This window comes from Lasioglossum baleicum, chromosome 14, assembly GCF_051020765.1.
Source record: "Lasioglossum baleicum chromosome 14, iyLasBale1, whole genome shotgun sequence".
Classification (NCBI taxonomy): domain Eukaryota; kingdom Metazoa; phylum Arthropoda; class Insecta; order Hymenoptera; family Halictidae; genus Lasioglossum; species Lasioglossum baleicum.
The window spans coordinates 3777784-3799426 of NC_134942.1; the positions used below are offsets into that span (position 1 = coordinate 3777784).

The following is a 21643-nucleotide window of genomic DNA, read 5'->3' on the forward strand; positions in this document are numbered from 1 at the left end:
AATTTCCTACAAGAGCACCTTCTTGTAGAATTATGTAGATAACTATAATTAGCAATGCGAGAACTTTTAGACGTTTAGAATGGCCAAGGAAATTTATAATTCTTGACAAAAGCGTGGACTTCTAAAAAAATAGAAAAATTATAATTTCCCACAAGAGCACCTTCTTTTAGAATTATGTAAATAATTATAATGAACAATGCGAGCACTGTTAGGCTTTTAAAGTTATTTAAAAAATTATAATAAGCACTCTGGGCTTTTATAAATGGTCAAGGAAATTATAATTCTTGACAAAAGCGTGGACTTCTAAAAAAATAGAAAAATTATAATTTCCCACAAGAGCACCTTCTTTTAGAATTATTTAAAAAATTATAATGGGCAATGCGAGCACTGCTATGCTTCTAGAATGATCAAAGAAATTAGAATTCTTGGCAAAAACAACCTTAGACTTTCAGAAAAAATAGGAAAATTGTAATTTCCCACAAGTGCACCTCTAGGCTTTCAGAATTATTTAGAAAACAATAATGTTCGACGAAAGTTAGACTTGCAGAGAGATTAGAGAAATTCTAATTTGCAAAAAGGAAGTCTCCTGCAGATTTCCAAACTCTTCTGTTGTTTACGAGAGATCATAAATCTGTAGATTTTAGCAACGATTTGAAACGAGCGTTAATGCAAATATGTGCAATTCACTCGATGCCCCGAGCCTTCATTTTGTCGATCCTTTGTAACCGGAAAAAAATTGTAAATCTCAAGAGTTAGAGACACTGGTGAAAGCGAAGAGTGAAGAGTTTGCCAGGATGTGTCCAGCACATGCGGCCACTCTGAGGGTGGTAGGTAGATTGTTTCGAATGGCCACTTGGAACGGAACGTTAGGGTTTTCGGGACACAATGCAACGGTACCGTTGGCGTACTGTGTCTGGTAAAAATCATTCGAACATCCGGGAACCATAAAACAATTCACTGGCCGTTGGACACACGTGCAGACATCGTTTACCGAGTGGACGTTTTCTTTTATGAGCGTTACCGGTCCACCGATCGTTAATTTGACCTGGCAACCTTCACTTTTCGTAGCGGTACTCTATACACATTTGCGAAAAGAATGGAACAGAAAGTGGTCAAGAGGGTTTTAAAGCTGCATAAACTCGCCCTAAAACCTTTCTTCTGTCTCTCCCTTGCCGTACATGCTGTACCTGGCTTTTTTCGGCTCGCCCCCATCAGCGACAATAAATATTATAAAGTCAGAGCCATTTTCTCAGCGAAACAATAGGTGAACCGTAATCGTCAAAATGGATTTCAAAGATTAACTTTAGCAGGTAGACTCGTTTCCAGGATTGCAAGGGTGCGCTTTGCACCCTTGGGGTTTTCAATAGTCAAAAACGCTAGATAAAAGATCAATTTAGGCCGAAATTGCCCTCAAAAGTTTTACGTTTACGAGTTGTACATTTTCATTATTCGGCAGCCTAATTATTTTCATAAAGTTGCACCAGCTACATGCTACCGAATAATGCAAAAATATACCAAATAATGGAAAAGCGAGTCTACTCGAACCTCTCTGATTTCATGATAGAATTGATTCTTTGGGTACAGTACACTGATTCGTTTACACGAGCAGTGCAATAAAGGTTGATCTCGGTAAATGCTGTTTTAAAATTCGTATATTAAAACCAAACTCCTGTCAGCCAATTTTGACACTGAGCTTTTTTATCTTCATTGCGATTCCGATCAATTGCAATTGTCTTAAAATTCTTTCCGTTCGTCATTTAATAAAATATAGCTTCCCAGAAAATCTCCAATTCTTTTTTAAAGAGTATCCGATCACTTACGCATTACCGTGTTGACGCATAAACTAACTTTTGAAGTGTTCACAAGGTGTGCGGCTAATAATTGCCCAATGGCTTCTAATTGGCCCGCGATTAAATTACGTCTCGGTGATCAGAGATAGAGACGATTGAAGGCAAAGCATTGACTTGATCGGGATTTATCCGTTGTAGCGAACTTATAAAACGAGTCAGTCTATTCTCAATTTTTTAAAGATTGTAAACAGTATTGTCGAGATTGTGATAAGCCATTTGGTTGTCGATCCATTCGCGAACGTAAGCAACATTAGCATAAACACCGGGTGTAGCATCCTCACCGCAACCGATTCCCCATGCGACGATGCCAGCCTGCTGGTATCTCGTCGGATCTTTCCTGCTCGGACACACGAGAGGACTGCCTCCATCGCCCTGAACAAACAAATACAATGCCATTAGACTCCTATACGCTCAACCTCTTAAATATTAGACTGTAAATAGAATCATTATCGGCTCTTGAAACGAATATTCCACACGTATTTTCTTCCATCGCTCATCGTTCACGTTCAGGGATTGAAAGATTGCCTACAAAATGTGAATACAGGCCACATTTATCTCGGAAACTGTCAATCGTAGAGAAAACATTCAAATACTCAGCTTGTGTGACTTTGTCCGTGTTCAATTGGTCCTGAACGTATGAATGCAGAAGTTAACACTAACCTTATCACGACAGGTCAAATGACCGGTTTATAAAGATGTTCCCATTAGAAACTATTACATCAATTTATTTATTCAAGCACATATTGCTATCAAAATTGTGAGAAATCGAAATAAGTTCTGTCTTCACCTCTTGTACTCGGTACGGTTAGTGTTAATGAATAAATTATAGTGGATTAATGAGCGAAATATGTACCTTGCAAGTGTCTTTGCCAGGCTCCCCACCGGCGCAGATGAAAGACTCGTGGAGCTGGAAGTACTTTCCTAATCTCGTACCCCGCAGACTGGCCTGACACGTGTCGCGTGGTACCACAGGTAAATCGACCTTTTTCAGGATTACCTGGTAGTGGCCGTCCTTACCTGGAATAGTCATTAGGATTTATGGATATTGTATTATTTTCGACTGTTTTTAAAGTCAGTAACTTGGCAATAACCCTCCTTGCCTGCAATAATCATTAGAAATTTATGGATATTGTAGGGATATTATATTATTTTCGATCTTTGAAAGTCACCAACTTCAGTCTCTGACAATAGAACATATAACGGATTGTTTAACAAAAACCAGAGACATCTGTTCGAGCTCTATTAAATCTGCACGTTCCTATGAAGGAGTAGATTGATGAGACGACGCGCTTACCGAATCTATCCTTGCCCCAGCCGCTGGCGAAGCACCGAGATCCATCATAAATGACGTTTGGGTCCGGAAGACACACCACATCGACGTTCTCCGCGAGTTCGACCGGCTCGCTCAAGATCAAGATCGCGAAATCGTAGTAGAGAGCTCCGGGATAGTACTTGTCGTGGACGATCACCTTTTGCGCGATGCGATCCTGATGAGGATAGATCTCGTTCCTCGTCTGCGTGTCCCATTCACCTGCTCTGATCTTCAGGGTGGATGGCTCTTTCCTGTCAATTCGATCAATATTAGAATCTTAGTTTCTTTACTATTTTCCCATACGACGAATAACTAATTAACCTATCCAATACCCAAACTCTTGATTCGAATTTTGATCCTACTTCTTCGAGATTAACGTAAGCTCACCCATGGACGCAATGGGCAGCGGTCAGAACAGCCTGCTTATGGATCAAAGATCCTCCGCACTGGTAGATCGGCAAGCTCTCCTTGCCGTCTCCGATGATCTCGTCCTTTATGATCGCCACCATCCACGGGAACTCGCCGAACTTGGTTTCATTGTTTTTGTCCCCGGTAATTCTGAAGCCGACGCCATCAGGGTTTCGTTGACCGCAACCTTTCCTCTCAACACGGGGCGGTGTAACTTGGTGGCCAGGTTCCACCTTGTCTGGAGGTTTACAGCAAACATCGAAATAGTCGGTACATTCTCCGCCGCTTCTGTATCGGTAACAAGATCATTACCCTTTACTGCTCAAAAGGTTGGAAAGTGGGTATACCTGGGTTCTCCCTATCTGTACTACAATTGCCATAACCTTTCATGCGGAAAATCGCCAAGCAAACCGAACCGATCATCGCACCGTCATTGTCAAGAGTAGGCTGGTGTTTACTCAAACATAAGCTTATCTCATTATTAACTTGTTGAAATGGTAGACTACAGATCTTCATGCAAAGTAAAGATTGCAGCAAACACGAGCCAAACAGAAATGTCTTTGTTCCTTTAATGTAATGGATACTCTTGAGTCTATAATGTCAAAACAATGTACTTTAAAGAACTAAACATTGATTAAACATTGCCCGATCCACTTTGTGCATGGTTTATCTGCATCCGAGCAGAACGAACGATTTTATCGATCTCGAAATCGATCGGTTCGGTTTCCGAGGCATTACAGTACAGCTGAAGGGACATCGGAAGGGTGTATCCAAAGACAGCCTCACGAGTCGTGTCAGATAACAACGCAACGTGCACAACACATGAAATTCTACTTGTTCATGTTAGACTAATCGCCTACGCATGCACGATTAATACTTCTACAGAACTGCACGACAGAGCCGGGCTGATCAGTGCAGACAACACGTGCCAAATAGTGTGCGTGTGTTTCCATTCTGTAGGGTGGTCTTTGGAGGACTCACTTCTGATCAGGGGATGTAGAGTTAGCACCGAAATCGGACCTGATATCGATCAGCCCGTATCCATCTACGATGACTGTCTTATTGTTGCATAGGTAGTAGACTATGCACTCGCAGTCAGTGGGTGGAGGCTTAGGGCTGTTTTGCGTGCCTAAGTAGGTCGTAGGGATGGTACTGCTTTGATAGTCAGAGATTAACGCATCCAGACTGCCACCGGATTCCTTATTGTCGGGGGTTGTCCGGCCTTGTTGCTCGGATGACGGTGGAGGGGTGAAGACGCTGCTGATCAGAACGTCCAACCCAGGTCCTTGTTCCTGCTGAGGAGCAGCTAGGCAATAACTGGCCAAGGCCAGCGTTAAAAATGCTTTCCACATTGTGCTCGTCCTGCAATAAAAAGCCAGATGAGACTTCGCAGACCCCTAAGCGAGGAATAGTTGCCGAATTTTGACCACCTAGGCTGAACCTCGTGCTCGATCGTCCTTCCATTCAGAATTATTCTTTGAAAAACGGGAAACATTCTGGGAAGCTAAATGGATTAATGTACCAGGTCAGGGGTCGGCAAACTTCTTTTGGAAAGGGCCGGGTAGCAAGCTCGAAGATATTTACATGGGTAGCTAATTCTACTCATAGAGCAACGAAAACAACCAGGTTCAAAATTACTTTATCAGGGAAAGTGATATTTTTACACAATGTTTTTTATTTTACGTAATTTGATTTATTTTTTCGTGTCCATTAATCTCGCGTGCCTGATTAAAATCAGGCGGCGGGCCGTAGTTTGCGGATCCCTGTGCTAGGTGATGAGCAAAAAGAATTTTGAGAAAATTGCAGTGAACACGTTCGCAGCAATTCATATAATTGACAAAGAGGGTCAGCTGTATTTTTACGCAGCCAATTGTAAAGTGTCTGTACATTCCTAGATGGTTATTGTTTCTAATAATTAGGTGATACTTTTATGAATGTAACGATGATCTAATTTAATTCAACAAATGTGTGGAACGACCACATAATCAACGGCTACTAAATTGAGGTTGTTTCCAAAAGTTGAGATTCTTTCGCGACGATTTCGACGCGAGGATCACGAGATAAATAATATTATGCGACTATAAATAAATCTGGCATCATAGCTCCGCAGATAAAGTACGAGAAACCAGTAAATCGGCGCGACGTAGAAAATCGGGGAAACAAGATGCGTCGCGATTAAAATTCAGCCGCGGTTAACATTGAGTCGCACTAATCCGTGATACGATCGATCAATTATATGACCAACTAATTTGTAAGCTTTACAATTTACAAGTCCGGTGCCACGGTAGATTAATAGATACCGAGGATGAACGCTTAATTGACGGCCGCGCAGGAAGTTGATAATGCTGTGAATACACCGCGTAAGCTGGATATACTGAATAAATAATGTTCGAGAATCTTGGAAATGAAAAGGCGCGTTCGCGAATAGCTTCTGCGAAGAACATCTTCGAGTTTTCAAGGCGATCGAGCGCTTCGGAGCGATGATGCGAGTAGATATGTATATTCGAGGGTTCAAGGTGATCGGGTTCGTCGTGGAAGAAGCTGTTGCACTCGAGGTCCCCGGCGACATGTTCGAGTTGTATGCTGGGAGGTTGAGTTGGGAATGTTGTCGTGATTAGGGTACATACACAAATATGTACAGTGGGGATGTACAAAGTATTCGTACACCTTTTAAAAACTAATAACTTTTTTATAATTGTACCAAACGACCTGATTTTTTATAATCAATTAGAAGCATCGGTTTACGAAACGATATGTGAAAAATATTTTCCAAATAATTGTAATTTACAAGGATAAATGCAAAAGTAAAAAAGGCATTTTTTAAAACTTTTTTCTTTGGGCCCTCGATAAAAATTTAAAATATATATTTTGTAGATCTATGTTAGTTATACACATACTGAAAATTTTATGGAAATCGGTTGACGCAGGAAAAAACGACACCCATGGAAAGACGAACGATTCTGTGGATTTTAAGCAGAAACTGATCAAAACTCGTGTAAAACTTCGATTTTCACTATTTTTAATCGCTTGTAGCTCGTGTGTATGTTAATCGATGTTGATGAAATTTAAAGCATGTGTATAACTATCATAGATCTACAAAACATATATTTTAAAATTTCATTAAGGGCCCAAATAAAAAAGTTTTAAAAATTGCCTTTTTTATTTCTGCATGTAACCTTGTAAATTATAATTTTTGTAAAATTTTTCTTGGATATCATTTCGTAAACTGATGCTTCTAATTGATTATAAAAAATTCAGGTCGTTTGGTACAATTATAAAAAAGTTATTAGTTTTTACAAGGTGTACGAATACTTTGTACACCCACTGTATCTCTGTTTTTCCAGACATCCTCCTCGCATTAAATTGCATTAAAAATTCCATTGGCAACTGGAAAATTCATACAGTTTCGTTAGCTGCAACGTCTGATTCTACCCAACAAAGTGATAATATCTGACATTAGCACATTACACCATTGTCACAGATATGTGACGTCAGAATCTTGAAGTTTCCTCAAAACATAGTTAACCTAGTTTCATCCACTTATGTGTCGAAAGTCATAGTTCATAGCATAATATTGACTTCAAACTTCAATATTTTACGAAGGAGGAACATTTATTAAAATATTTTAATGAAAATTCTTGGTGCCCTGATAATTAATTTCTCTACATCCATCATCGATAAGATTACAAACCAGGAAATACGAATTAGGAATCAATGATTAGGAACAAGTTTGCAACGCATTTAAACTGGAATCGCTTTCCTTCTAAGGAAATGGAATGCATTCCAACGCATCGTTGGAATCGTTTATCGTACCGTTACTCGTGCAAAGTCCAAAAACGCTCGATTTTCCTGTTTGGCATCTATGACATTTCATTCGAAAAGGAAAAAATCATCACGCGATTCGAGGAGGAAAGTCGCTCTCCTATATGTACGTATTTCGATCGTGGATTTTATCAGGCCTAACAGGGAACAACACGATAATAAAAACGTATACGAATCGATAGTATTCGCCCGCTCCCCTTTACGAGGACCCTGAATTATATAAGCGTTCCCGATGAAATCAGCGTTCACGGCCGATGAAAAGTGCTTGGCACTGACCTTTGTCGATAGACTGGTCAACGGGACCAGCGGACCGACAAGTCGAGGCATCAAACTGGTTGCTGATCGTGACGAACGCGAACACGTGTCTTGAGTGAGAGTTAACGACAGACTGTTACGCGACGATCCTTGTAAACGGACTCGAAGGTGACTCGGAGAAGGAGGACCTCGGATCATCGAACAGGACGCGATCGTATATTATCGAGAATGATCGTAAATATCGCCAGCATCGGCGGAGATCGTAGTCTGTTAACATCGGCTGCTTGACAATTCGCTGTTTACCTCCGACTAACACTTTGGAGACTTCAGTGCAGCGCACGAGTTTTTTTTGTAATTAAAGCTGGAACATTGCAGAATATGGGAAAAATAGGGAGATTATGATAAGAACGTTTTTTAACGTTGAGAAAATTCGTTAAACTTGCACAATTTCAAGAAAATTGTGATTTTTCCAATACCACGCGCAGAAAAAATTTTTTTTGAACATGCTGTACTTCATTTCCCGTAGATTTTTTCACGCTGATTTCAAATCTGGTCTCAAAATCTTTCTACGACCTCAGGATATTGCAAAATCGATTTCTTGAAATTCTACATGTTTAACGAATTTTCTCAAGGTTAAAAAACGTTCGTACCATAATCTCCCTATTTTTCCCATATTCTTCAAAGTTTCAGCTTTAATTTAAAAAAAATTTCATCGCTTTACCTCATTTCTATCGAAAGTTCTTTGCTTTTGTCTCCGATTTGGACGGAAGGCCCCACTGTGCAGCGTACCGCGCGCGCGCGCGCGCGAGTCCCAGTAATATTTTAAAATGAGTTACGCGAGATCAGACTGTTGGATGATGAGTCGAGGATGAGTATAAATCTGCAAATTGAAACTAGACTACGGATAGCAAAATAAAAATTGAAAAACGTAGGATCTACATTCATCTTTGTTCGTAATATTTTTAACTGGTTGGAAATTTTCTCAATTTTTTTTCAAAAACTGAGAACAGTAAAAAAATCAGTCGTGAACATGAACGACCCACACAACCCGTGTAAGGTTGCAGAGGGTTGTTTTACTGTTTGTCATTTGGTCTCCTCATTTCTCCCATAAACGCATAAAATCCGCTGATGTTGGTGGCACAAAAACAGATTCACAGTAGCACGTCGCGTGGATGAGTTAAGAACAGAGGAAGCCGACGATCCTAGCAGCGATTGACATAATTAGACTGCGGATTTTATGCATTTATATGAAAAATGAGCGGAAGAAATTGAAAACAGTCGGAAGATTAAAAAGATCCGAGGACATCGAATTCTTAATTTATTAAAAGCTAGAGGGGAGTTGTTGCTCGCTCGCTTTAAACGACATTTGCGTACGTAACGAAATAAATTGTAATCGAAATTAACTAACTGGCGAATGTTTATAATGTCGATAATACAAACAGACGTCGATCATGTAAATTTCTATTGAAATATTGATTAAAAGCTACGACGTTCGTTTTTTTGTTGTATTGGAATATGATTCTCTAAAAGCACTTTTAGTTTTTCCCGAATTTTCATGTTTCCGGGCAACTTTTCCAATTTTTTAAAATCTAAAAACCTGTTTCGGACTACAACGAACATTTAAAAAAAAAAAATTAGCCAAATCGGTCCAGCCGTTCTCCCGTGATGTCGTGACCAACGAACAGCATTTGATTTTTATTATATAGATTGTTGAAGAATCGAATTGCAATCGTTGCAGACAATTGCCATTTTGCATATTGATCCGCAGTCTATTTATTTTCCGATGTTCGCTTCGAATTTCACTTTTGAGTCCGCCGTCGACTAACGATCGATGTGAACGAACTGTTTACATTGAATGTCGCGGCACGATCGATTTACTATCGATACTATCGATTGATCATCGATCAGAGAAACCGACAAAGACAATGGGATACTCACAGAGATCGCAGTCAGCGTGGAACGAGTTGCCTCTTCAAGTAGAACCGCGCGATTGCGACTTGCCGGACAGAGGATCCGCGATTTGTTCGCTTACACACTGTTACACACACAGCAGCCGAGTGCTGTCGACATATATGACTAGCTCCCCACCAACAAATTCTCGATTCCTCATCGTATACACCGCGACGATGCCCCTTAACAGGTTGGACGGCTTCGCGTCCCCTGACGCGCGAAAGGTGGTATTCCCCGTGCACGCCCCGGCCATGGGACCGATACCGATTTCTTGGAACTATGTAGAGCAATTTTGGTCACCGCGTTTCCCCGTGACGCGAGGAAATTCGGAAACCCGCCGGAAATGTCACCGCAAATAATCCTGCGGTTCTATTAAGTTGGAAAGAAACTTCTTGTGGTTTTTATTATAAAATCAAAATAACAAAAACCGTAAGAACTTTCTTTCCGTCTTAATAGTTCGACGATTACGTGGGAGATTCCTCCATTTCTTTGACAAATTCTTATACGAGATTATTCCTCATTGTTTACCTCCTTTTTGTCTTTGTGGACTTGAACTACACACTTACTCCGCGTTTGACGTGTTCCATTGTCTTTCATTCAGAAATGGTAACTATTAATAAGCTAGCCTGTACTTCGTTTCTATCTGTACCGATTAAATGTCCGTTCTCTTTGAACTGCTTGAACCCTATTTCATCGGCCGCCGACATATCTTAAAGATAACATCGGGGTCTCCAACAAACAACGCCATCGCGGATCTCTGCGCGAGGTATTATTAAATACATATTGGGTATGGGAATAAGTTTCCGCCCTTTTTTGTTGAGAAGAAGCGTATAAACAATTCCCAAAACATTTTCCAACAGTAGATCGATCGACGTTTAATTCAATTGACAGTTCTGCAAGTGTTTGACGTGGATTTCCATCAAGTAATGCTGGGAAATCTGTATCTCTTCGATTTTTTTTGGCACACCACTGCAATCTTTGCCCTTAAAAAATTGACTGCTGTTCACGCTCGAAACAATTGCCACTAACTGCGTTTTGAAGCTTAGACATAGACTTTTCAAAAACATGTACTACGTTCCATCAAATACGCGATCGGTACTTAACACATTACCGACCGGTGATTATTGCTTAATTTTGAAAAATCTATGTTTCATGGTTAAACATTTCTTAATGGAACCATCGATAGTAACAGCAATTTTCATTATGAACTAACAAGACACCCTCAATAACGTCATCAAATAGTTTCATTTAAGATTAAAATGTAAAAGAAATTTTTTATGCTTTCTTTTGGTACAGCAAAATTATTGAAAATCGTATTAATAGGCTTCCGGTAGGTAAATTGTTAAGTACAACGACATCTCCAAAAGGGCGGAAACTTATTCCCGTACCTTATACATACTTCTAATGTTTCCACTATTTGAAAAATTAAACCTATCGGTTTCTGTTTGTACAATAAATTATGAAATCGTCTGAGCAGTCTCGGATTATCCGATGTCCCAATCGGTCTGTTCTTTCCGAGAAAAAAAATAATCAACGGGACATTGGACGCTGAGGAGTTGTCACGAGAATGTTAACACAAGGACCAGTTAAATGTCACGATTAGAGCCGGACCTTTATTTATGACGCCACGCTTTCACAGGGGTAAAAGTGAATTTCTCGATGGCGTCGAGAGTGACCCTCATCATCGACCCCGGCGAAGAGGTTTACAATGACCAAACCTCTCGAGAGGACCAGCGCGGCATGCGGTCCCAAGCCTGCTGGTTCGTGGCACACGTGCAGGCCTGTCGAACTATGTAGCTCTTTTACAAGCTCCTTGACACTAAAACGAACGATTCTGGTGGAAACGCGAATAGAACGTCGATCGAAACTCGAAACAATACAATTGTTTCTCTCATGTTGACACAGTCAGTCTCATAATTCATAGCATATTAACTGCACTGTGGGTCTCAGAAACCCAGAGCGTCATTAATTGCAATGCTTGTTTGCATTTTAGCGAAACATCGAGGTGCGATACATGAAATATTCACATTTTCTGCTTTTTTTCTAATAAAGAACTTTGGCTTTCCGAGACCCGAGCGTGAAGTACATGTCTCAAAAAATAACTGTGATGTTCCACGGTTAAATCAAAATCAAATTAAAGTTCTCCACGATTTTCACAATTTTTAATTGTTTGAAACTGATCGACCAGTTTCGATGAAATTCTCATCATGTGTATAACTCGTACCAATCTACAAAACGTTCACTCATAAGAAAAGTGGTGTACATCGCACAGTAGGGTATTTGGCCTGAAAAAGTGGAAAAGCTGCAATATTGTTTTTTTCTATTTGTACACCCGTGAAGTAGTAAAGTTCATCGAAAAAGTCAAGAGATTTTAAGGCGCGTTTTGCGTTCTTAAACAGTAAAAAAGATCGGCAATTTTAGGTAATTTTCAAATGGCTCTTCCGTAAAATTTCTAGTTTTTTATTTATGTCACTTTTGCAAAAAGCAATTTGTACTATTTTTTTCGTAATTCAGACTGAACGCAATCTTTCCAACATTTGCATTGCACGTCAATTAATCTGACTCAACAGAAACAATGAAGTGTTTGGTCCATTTCTGAAAAGTTGTTCTAATTTGACTGAACGTAATAATTTACGTCTTATTTCCCTGTTTAACGAACGACGTACGAATATTTTTACTTTGAGCGTGCTCTCTCTCTCTCTCTCTCTCTCTCTCTCTCTCTCTCTCTCTCTCTCTCTAGGCATTGAGCACGTACTCGGTATTCCGTTGCTTTGATGATGTTAAGGTCAACTATGGCTACACTGAACTGGATTTCTTGGAATCGGGTTTGTCGGAAATACGATTCGCATCGAATAAACAAACTTTCTAAGGATATTTTACAACACGCCTAGAGTTAGTTCTTCGATGGATGCGATGAACTGTAGATGTCGCGGTGATCATGTCGATACAATCAGCTACGATAATTTAGACGCTGTTTTAGTGGGGAAAGAATTGTGGCGCAATGAAAGTTGGGTCGCGCAACGATGGTCCTAATAGCCGTCAACGGCGTATGCTGATTTGCTGATAATTCGCCGCGTTGTGCTGGCAGTGCTGGCACGCGAGCGTTACGCTGCGCGACTAATTAGTGATCGCGCATTAGCTACGGCGCTGCACTTGTTATAGTTTCTCGCGAATTAAAATCGCAATCGATACCCCTGCACTCGGAACGATGGTAACCGTTTAAAACGGTTATGTAAAGTCTAAACTTTTGCTTTTCCTCCGAACAACTGTTACGGAGAAACGAGATTTACATTATCCGCGATAATACATATACAGTGGGTGTACAAAGTATTCGTACACCTTTTAAGAACTAATAACTTTTCAATAATTGTACCAAACGACCTGACCTTTTTTTAATCGATTAGAAGCATTGGCGTACGAAATGATATGCAAAGATTTTCCAAAAATTATAATTTACAAGGTTACATGCAAAAATAGAAAAGGCATTTTTTAAAATCTAAAATCAGTTTGGACTGATACAATAAATATTATAAAAATACTCCACATCAGTTTTATCTTGTAGACAATATTTAACACTAGAACTACCGAGCACTAAACGCAATTGGCATACATTGCTTTATAATAATGACAAAATTGCATTCGTTTAGATTTTGTACCAGTTTTGTTTAAATATTAGGTTGTCCCAAAAGTTGCTTCCGGAATGTGATCCTTTAATATTGCTAAATAAATATTAGGTCGTCCCAAAAGTTGGTTTTCGATGCATGCACATAATGCAAATTCATATTAAGAAGTACTAAAACATTAACATAAAGATTATCGTATTGTTTGTATTTATTTAGCGACATTAAAGGAACACATTCCGGAAGAACCTTTTGGGAGAACCTGATAATATATGTACTTTAATAGAGAAGTTGACTAAAAACATTTCTCAGAAGAACCTATTAGCAATATTAAAATTATACATATGTTTTCATGAGTCAAAATGACTTGCTCCTGCTTTCTTCTATTAGAAATATCAAAATTATAAATAGAAGAAATCGGGAGCAAGTCATTTTGACTCGTGAAACTTCGGTTTCAGAAAACTATGTAAAACTGAAGTTGTAGTTGCTCTCCGTATCTCATTAACGCGAGAATTATTCGAGGTTAGGTTCGCCGCTGTTTTCCTTGAGAATATCAATTTGAATGAATCATTTAAGTAGCGTAGGCTCGGGAAATATATAGGAAATAGCTGCTAGAATATAAGGTGTGGTTGAAATTTTGAGAAAAAAGTAAACTTCCTCCGTGACAATGTGATATTTGTTCACATTGCCGTGACCAGGATTCGAACCTGGGTTACTACGGCCACAACGTAGGGTCCTAACCACTAGACGATCACGGCTATTGGAAGTGTTGTTCTTCCAGATCCGCTTTCGCAGTGACTAGGTGCATCGGAATTGACATGCACTTGAATAACTATTGTTCTACGACGTGGACACTGATTCTTATCATAATAGGTTACACACTGGATGAATGAGAAACATTGTTGGAAGTCAACAGGTTATGAATTTAATTATTTTCCAAGTGTATACAACGTGAAATACGCTTGGGAAGATTTTTCGATAATTTTGGAACACGTGTGTCGGAAGAAAAATTTCTACAGAAACAGTTTAGACTACAATTAATGTTTTCGGCGCACTGGTTCGATCAATTGAATTGGTTTCGGTCTCAATTTAGACCGTTGATTAATTCTTACAGACGCAACTTACGGAAATTTTCTATTCTTGAAAATGGTCTAAATTGAGACCGAAACGTCGAATTAAATTTCATGTAATATTTTTGCAAAAACTTGCTAATTTTTCCAATTGATCGAACCAGTGCGCCGGAAATATTAATTGTAGTTTAAACAATTATCGATCGAGATTCAGAGAACTGTTAGAAACAGTTTAGCTGAAATTCGCCGGTCGATAAATAATTAGAACACTATTCGGTACGGTTCTAAATCGTAAACAACTGGATATGCAAATTGTGTTGCACTCTGACCCTGGTTGTTTCCACTCAGCGATAAATTTCGTCGCTCTAGCTCAAACTAACATCTCGCTTTATTAACACAATAGTCTGTACAATTATATTAAACATTATTAATGGACCGTGGATCTGTATGCAAATTCCTATGTCAGTCTCTCTTCGAATTCACAAGATTCCTCGTGTCTGAAAATTGTATAAACACCATAAATGCATGAAAGAGATCCACGGTACTGCAAACTGAATGTCGTCAAATTTTTCGGCGACCATCAGAGAAAGTTTATCTGCGCGTAAATTCCAATTTCTCAAATACATCTTGACGATAAACGCTGCTGGAATTGTTACGCTCCGTAAGTGGACAATTGTATATCGATCCATTGCGTGTACTGCGCGACGTTCGTGTACACGGCGGGTACACTTGACGATCCGCAGCCGATACCCCAAGACACGATTCCAGCCTGCACGAAAATGAAAAGCAGAAAGTGAAAACCTGTATACGCGGCGGCTCCAAGTACGGAGAATCTCCTGCCTTGAAAAGATCTTGATAATAAATCCCGTTTCGATTTTTAAGGGGGCTAAATCGCCCGTTGAAAATTCGTGTTTCTTCTAATTATATGTATAAACCAGTGGTGAGCAACTCGCGGACTGCAGTGAGCCAAAAGCGGAAACCTAGTACAACGCGCGGGCCACAGCGAACGCAATAAATACTTTATTACGTCGCAAGTGCCTCTCCTACGAATTTATTGCTTTATGACCCAGGTACGGCTGGAAAGTGCCAGCGGATTATCGGTTTAGTGGCTTTAAATTTAAATTCGCTTGTAGTTGATCTGCCATGTCTTGCAAATTATTTAATTTTAAAGAATCTTTCCTTTCGTAATGTCTCTTAACATTATATTTCTTCAACACAGATATTTTTTCGCTGCATATCAAACAGCACTTTCATTTATGCAAGTAAAAAAATAATCGTATGTCCAGCTATCGATAAACTGCCGATGTTCATTTTCAATTTTGATCGTTATACGGAGAATGCTAGAGAAAATAACCAGGAGGTAACGACCAAGTATCGAAGATCGTGGACGAAGGCCTGCGGGCCGCCGGTTGCTCATTATTGACACAAACAATTGATAAACGTTTTACCAGACGATAGTCCTAGTTAAGAAGAACAACTTTTATCTGTGAACTTTTAATTGGCGAGCTACCTGTACGAATTGTCCCGAAGCTGAAAGATAAACGATAGGTCCTCCACCATCTCCGGTACACGTGTCCTTGTGCGATTCGCCCCCTGCGCAAATGAAGGAACTGTGCAACTGGAAATTCGGGCCCAGTTTCGTTGTCCTGAGTCTGTACTGGCAATCCGTTCTGTCAATGATCGGCAGCTCCACTTTGCGTAGTTCGCTCTGGTACACGCCACCTTTGACCAACGATTAATACACTTAGAATTGCTGCTTCAACCCTCAACACTTCAGAGACAACTCATTATTTTGTTACGAGACTTTAGCGAAGTTATTTCAGTGTCATTTTAATCAGAAAATGTCGCAATGTATTGGTATATTCATTGAAAATAAGTAAGAAATAAAGGAGCTTCATTATTGCACTAGTATTGTCTCGCCGATACGTTATTGTGTCTTGCGCAAAATAATAGTACATATCCGGTCCCCATTTATGTCACAGGATTGGATTGTGGGACTTTAATGTACTTTGTCTGTAACGTAAATTGGTATCGAGTACGTATTAGTAGACTGCGGATCTTTATGCAAAATAAAAATGGTTTACATCAATTACAAAGAACAGGAGCCAAATAGAAGCGATATTCATTTTTCTATAATTTTAATAAGCTGAGCCTAATAAATTGATGTTCTCATGTTCTTTTAATTTGTCAACTGTGTCAAGTTGCACCTACTCATTTTTGTCATACAGTGACTCCCATTAATATTCCGACGCTCTAAAAAACGCGATAATCTTTTTAATATTGGACTATACGATTCAAACTTTTTTCGGAAGCTAGAGCACTTAGTTCACTACAGGATGTGAAAAGAAATTTTTTCAAAAATTGCAATTGGTCGGAATTGTAGAGAAAATACTAAAAGATCCATTTTACAACTTTTTTATGTGGGCCTATATCGAAAATTTAAAAAATACGTTTTGTAGATCTGTTTCAATTAAACATGTCCTGAAAATTTCGTCAAAATCGATCGACGTTGCAACGAGCTACAAGCGTTCAAAGATGATAAAAATGGCAGATTTTCACGATTTTCTCTCTCTCAACCTATAACAGCAGTAAATCTAAGAATTCTTACATCTTTCAATGACTGTCATTTTTCCACGCATCAACCGATTTCGATGAAACTTTCACAATGCATATAACCCACGCAGATCTACAAAACACATTTTTCAAAATTTCAATATAGGCCCGCATAAAAAAGTTGTAAAATGCAACATTTAGTATTTCCTCTACAATTCCGGTGAAATGCAATTTTTGAAAAAATTTCTTTTCACATCCTGTAGTAAACTAATTGCTCTAGCTTTCCAAAAAAGTTCAAATCGCATAGTCCAATATTTGAAAAGTTATGTTGTTTTTAAGAGTGTCCGAATATTAGTGGGAGTCACTGTATATGCATAAAATCCGCAGTGTACGTATTAGTTACGTATCGGGGAAAATACTTTTCGCATAAGAGTGTACACAAGTATTGCAGGTTGAGCGCCAAAGCATGACCTGCACCGTTTCGGGACCGTTAGTCAATTTTCCTTGGCAATACGATTAGTCCCCGGATTAACGAAATCTCTAGGACATCAGGTAATAAATAATGTCAGGAAGGACATTTTTTGTCAGGGCCATCGAAGTCTCACCGAATGTATTCTTTCCCCAGCCGGTGCCCAAACACCTGGTACCAGCAGGGATAATTATCCCCTGTTGTGGCACACAAACGGTCACCACGTTTACGGCTTTATTGAACGGTTTAGCCAGGATGACGACCGCTATGTCATTAAACAGGCCGCCGCTGTAAAATAGTGGGTGGGTCACTACGGTCTTCACGTAGGCCTCTTGAGAGGGTAACGGCTGGTTCGTGCCATCCAGATTCAATTGGCCGACTCGCGCCACCAGTCTGCTGTCGCCGCGACTGAACACAAAAGGATTTCCAGGCTCTGTTGATAGGACTACCGTTGTCTACCTTTCAATTCGATTCGCGATCTGTGTATGCACACTCACTTGGCGATACAATGCGCGGCGGTGAGCACGGCCGTGTCCGTGATCAGAGACCCGCCGCACAGGAACAGGTATCTCCCGTCAACTTGCTGCGAAAGAATCGCCACCATCCATGGAAACTCGCCCAGGTAGGTCCTGCCGGTGTCCGCGGGATATGGTTGCGCTGCGATTGGATTCATCTTGATCAGAAAAATATGACAAAAAGCTTCACAGAAATGGATCAAGTTGTACCTGGCGCAAGGCTAGAGTTCCTCAAACCGCAGCCAGGCTGCGAAAAAGACGCGCCCTCGATGACAATATTCGCCGAGAATCCTCCCTCTATGCCCCGACCTCTTGAATCCGAGTAGGCAGCAGGTCGACAGCAGACCTCGTCAGCGTTAGGGCAAGCTGAGAACCTGGGATCAATTGCCCCAAATCCCCAGTTAACCGAGTTCCCTGCAGAACAAATCCAAGTTTTCATGCAATAACAGGCCTGCGGAGTGTTTGGGTATCTGACAGGACCCAGGAACACTGGGATCCCGTTCGAGTACGAAGGATTCGATCCACCACAGCAGGTAGCCGGGACCGGGCATGCTTGGTGTCCAAGAGGGTTGACAAAGCCCACGTTAACGGGGACCACGACCCCGTTGTTGCACTGGATTGCATTTCCACAGAGCATGCAAGCCTGCTGAGGGGCCACCGGAGGATTCGGGTACACTATCACGCTGGCATGGTGACAGCAAACGTGACTGTTGCTGTGACATTGTAGAGGCAAGAAGCGGGGGTTGATCACACCCTCACCTGATGTCCCGATCACCCCCTCACCTGATGTCCCGATCACCCCGTAAGGGTCGCATTGTGATATCAAGACACAGACGCACGCTCGAGGTGGCGGTTGCACTATGTTAGGGAATATAACTGGGGCAGCGGTTGTCGTCGTGGTCGCTTTCGTTGTTGTCGTGGTCGCTTTTGTTGTTGTGGTCGCTTTCGTTGTTGTGGTCGGCTTGGCCGTGGTTGTCGCGTCTACCAGGCGACAACAGACCTCTTGATCGCCTGTGCATCTTCGGTACCTGATTAAAAGTCACTTCTTCTACGTGATCTAATTTTACTAGGATCATCTTCAGAGAAATTCTCGAAAAACCTTCGAAAATTCCTTGAACTTCTACCTCCGCTGCTCCGATCAAAGAACACACTCACCTGATGACGATAGGGCCAATTTGATCCGTGGTAACCGTGCCATTGATACTGCACAGGTAATACGGAACGCAGATGCAATCGGCGTTAGGAGGGATGGTCTCGATTTTCTCGATCTTGTGGATCTTCTTCTTCAACTTGAGCAAGTGCAGCAGCAAGAATGGCGACGATTGTTTACGCAACGAACTCCCGACGTCTTTGCTAGTCTGTTCACCGAGCGAGTTCGTCTCCGAAAAGATCAGGGTGATCGAGGCGAGGCACGCGAACGCGAACAGCCACGACATGACTTGCTTCCTATCCACCGGCCGGTTACCTATTGAACGATTTTTAACACGGTCTCGCGTTTATGTAGACGTACATGCAGGATGTCCTGGATTTCCTGACACACCGGGCACATCCACTCGCAGATACCAGGCTTAATGGATGCGCGCCTTTTGTTGCGTGGACCAGCTCTGAATTTTCCGGACAATAGTCGAGGGCGCGTCACGCCGTATCTCCCATCTCGAAGATTGGACAGGATAGCGGTAATGCGCTTATTTTCCGATCATTTTTTAACAACAATTGTTGCCACAAAGGTGACAACGAGGCTGCTGGATTTTCCGAATATTTTCAGCCGCGTGGAACGGATGCGGGATAAATATAACCCAGAGCTGATTATGTTGCTGGATAGCACGTTCACGGACGGGGGCAATTAAAAGTCGCTTAACCGTTACCTTTAATTGCAAGTTTTCGTGCTGTGTATTTATTGAAATGTGTGCTTCACTTGCAAGTAGATGATTGAATATCGAAAATGTGTCTACCTCGTCGTAGTTTTCAGAATGTATACATGTTTCAATTTTCCTGAAGAAGGCAGGAGGGTTGTGATTTTTTAATGACGAATAAGACTGGCGACCATCAACTAGGTTCTGTGTTAGCTATCGTTTCATTTACACGAATAATTAGTCTAAAATTAGCAAGACGTTGAGGGGAGATCTTTTTTGGTAAAATAGAATAGAATATTTTGTTTCTATTTTCTGAAGAACAAGAGTGGCAACTATCAACCAGGCTCAGCCTTAATTATTGTTCCATTTGCAAGAACAGTGATCCTAAAATTAGCAAGACGTTGATCCTTTTTGGTAAAATGTTTTAGTGGAAAAGGAATTTGTTAGGATTTGGTCCATTGTTTGAGCTGTTTGTTTCTATTTTCTATCGATTGAAACGGCACGTGTTTTCTTGGTTGCCTAATAGTTTCGTTGGGAATTGCATCGCTAACCAGGCGTGTAGAAGCGATTATTCGAGCAACTCGTCGTGACGAACACAATGAACGACCTACTTACCTAGTGAGCGACGGGGAGGCGTTTAGATTTGTGAAAAAGCGTCGCGACGGCTAGATTCACGATTATGATGAACAGCACGAACGCGTTAGTCACCCTTAACGATTCAGTATATCAATCAAATATTCTTGCTCCTGTAGGTGAATGGATTTCGAAATGCGTCCGACACTTGCTAGGGGATGTTAACCCCATAATCCATATTATAGACAAACTCAGTATTTATTGATACACTTGGAATAATTTTGTTCTCTTTAATTCATTTACGAGCCTGTATCGATATTGAAATCAACCCCTTCTTGAAAATAATAAAGTAGAACTTCATGAATAACATACAGACTTTCTGGCCATTTGATAATTTCTTTTGCTGCTTAAATATTTATAACAGAGCGAACAGAATTTTATTCACACTTTGAGGAAAATGACATTAATGATGATACGAGCCTGTATCGATATTGAAATCAACCCCTTCTTGAAAATAATAAAGTAGAACTTTAAAAATAACATACTTACAGACTTTCCGGCCATTTAATCATTTCTTTTGCTGCTTAAATATTTGTAACAGAGTGAACAGAATTTTATTCCAACTTGGAGGGAAATGACATCAATGCTAATGGATATTTTTAAATTTTTGTGATGAGTCAGAGTGAACGTTGCGTGGGTGAAGAGGGTTAATAACTCGCTCGCGAAACAAAGGTGTAACGAGGGAGAAAAAGAAATTGACCGATAAAGAGTTCATCGTGAAAAGTAGCGACTAATTATCGCGAAGCAGAGTCTAACGTCAGCCGTTTGCTCGAAGCAATTCGCTGCTTTACAAAACACAGTACATAGTAATACCTACCTACGGCTTCTGCGAAACGTTTAGTCACGCAATGCAGCACGGGTGGCTTACTTCTAAACCGTGTTATGTATTTCTATTTTTTATTCTATTTGCGGACGAACGATCTCCAGTTAGAGATAAAAATTTATGCTGTTCGTTGGTTTTTTCAACAAAGTAGGCAACAGGAGCAGATGGTGTCGGACGATGGTAAAACAAAGTGGCACAATGATGATGGTAAATTCAAGATATATTTTTTTAAACATCAATAACCATGATACAAATTATTACGCTACATATTTCTTAAATAATAACACGCGAATATAACATAATATAATAACATAAATGATAAGAAAAATTACCGCGGTACAAATATATAATGATATATTACGACGATATAAGTACGCAAAATGTACTTGAAATTAGGTGAGCGGCAATGTGTAGATGTTGGTAGGCGTACCGATTAATCCTCAGATGAAATCGTAACTTAATATTGCATTAAGTACTTGTAAAATGAGAGTGGAATGTGTTTTGATTGTA

At 40.3% G+C, this 21643-nt stretch overlaps 2 protein-coding genes and 1 non-coding gene across 5 annotated transcripts; all 3 read right to left on the reverse strand.

Moving 5' to 3' along the window:
- Window positions 1-1634: 1634 nt before the first annotated feature.
- On the reverse strand, window positions 1635-9745 carry LOC143215830 (phenoloxidase-activating factor 2). 3 transcript variants are annotated; one of them, XM_076438386.1, is made up of 6 exons: window positions 9586-9745; window positions 4700-4932; window positions 3550-3808; window positions 3145-3413; window positions 2704-2867; window positions 1635-2222 (listed from the first exon to the last, which is right to left on the reverse strand). In XM_076438386.1, exons 2-6 carry the CDS (start codon window positions 4920-4922, stop codon window positions 2025-2027), a joined length of 1113 nt encoding a protein of 370 aa, XP_076294501.1. In that variant the 5' UTR covers window positions 4923-4932; window positions 9586-9745; the 3' UTR covers window positions 1635-2024. The 3 variants fall into 3 exon arrangements, with proteins under 3 accessions (XP_076294501.1, XP_076294500.1, XP_076294498.1); XM_076438385.1 differs by having other exon boundaries at window positions 3550-3858; window positions 4591-4932; XM_076438383.1 differs by having other exon boundaries at window positions 3550-3858; window positions 4552-4932.
- A 4158-nt stretch (window positions 9746-13903) lies between these two features.
- Window positions 13904-13975, reverse strand: Trnah-gug (transfer RNA histidin (anticodon GUG)). The gene has a single exon. It is a non-coding gene; the product is annotated as a tRNA-His (tRNA).
- Window positions 13976-14115: 140 nt separating this feature from the next.
- LOC143215709 (inactive CLIP domain-containing serine protease A28) lies at window positions 14116-21582 on the reverse strand. Its single transcript, XM_076438073.1, has 6 exons — window positions 18980-21582; window positions 18035-18852; window positions 17807-17966; window positions 17446-17717; window positions 15798-16009; window positions 14116-15056 (listed from the first exon to the last, which is right to left on the reverse strand). Exons 1-6 carry the CDS (start codon window positions 19258-19260, stop codon window positions 14940-14942), a joined length of 1860 nt encoding a protein of 619 aa, XP_076294188.1. The 5' UTR covers window positions 19261-21582; the 3' UTR covers window positions 14116-14939.
- Window positions 21583-21643: the final 61 nt, after the last annotated feature.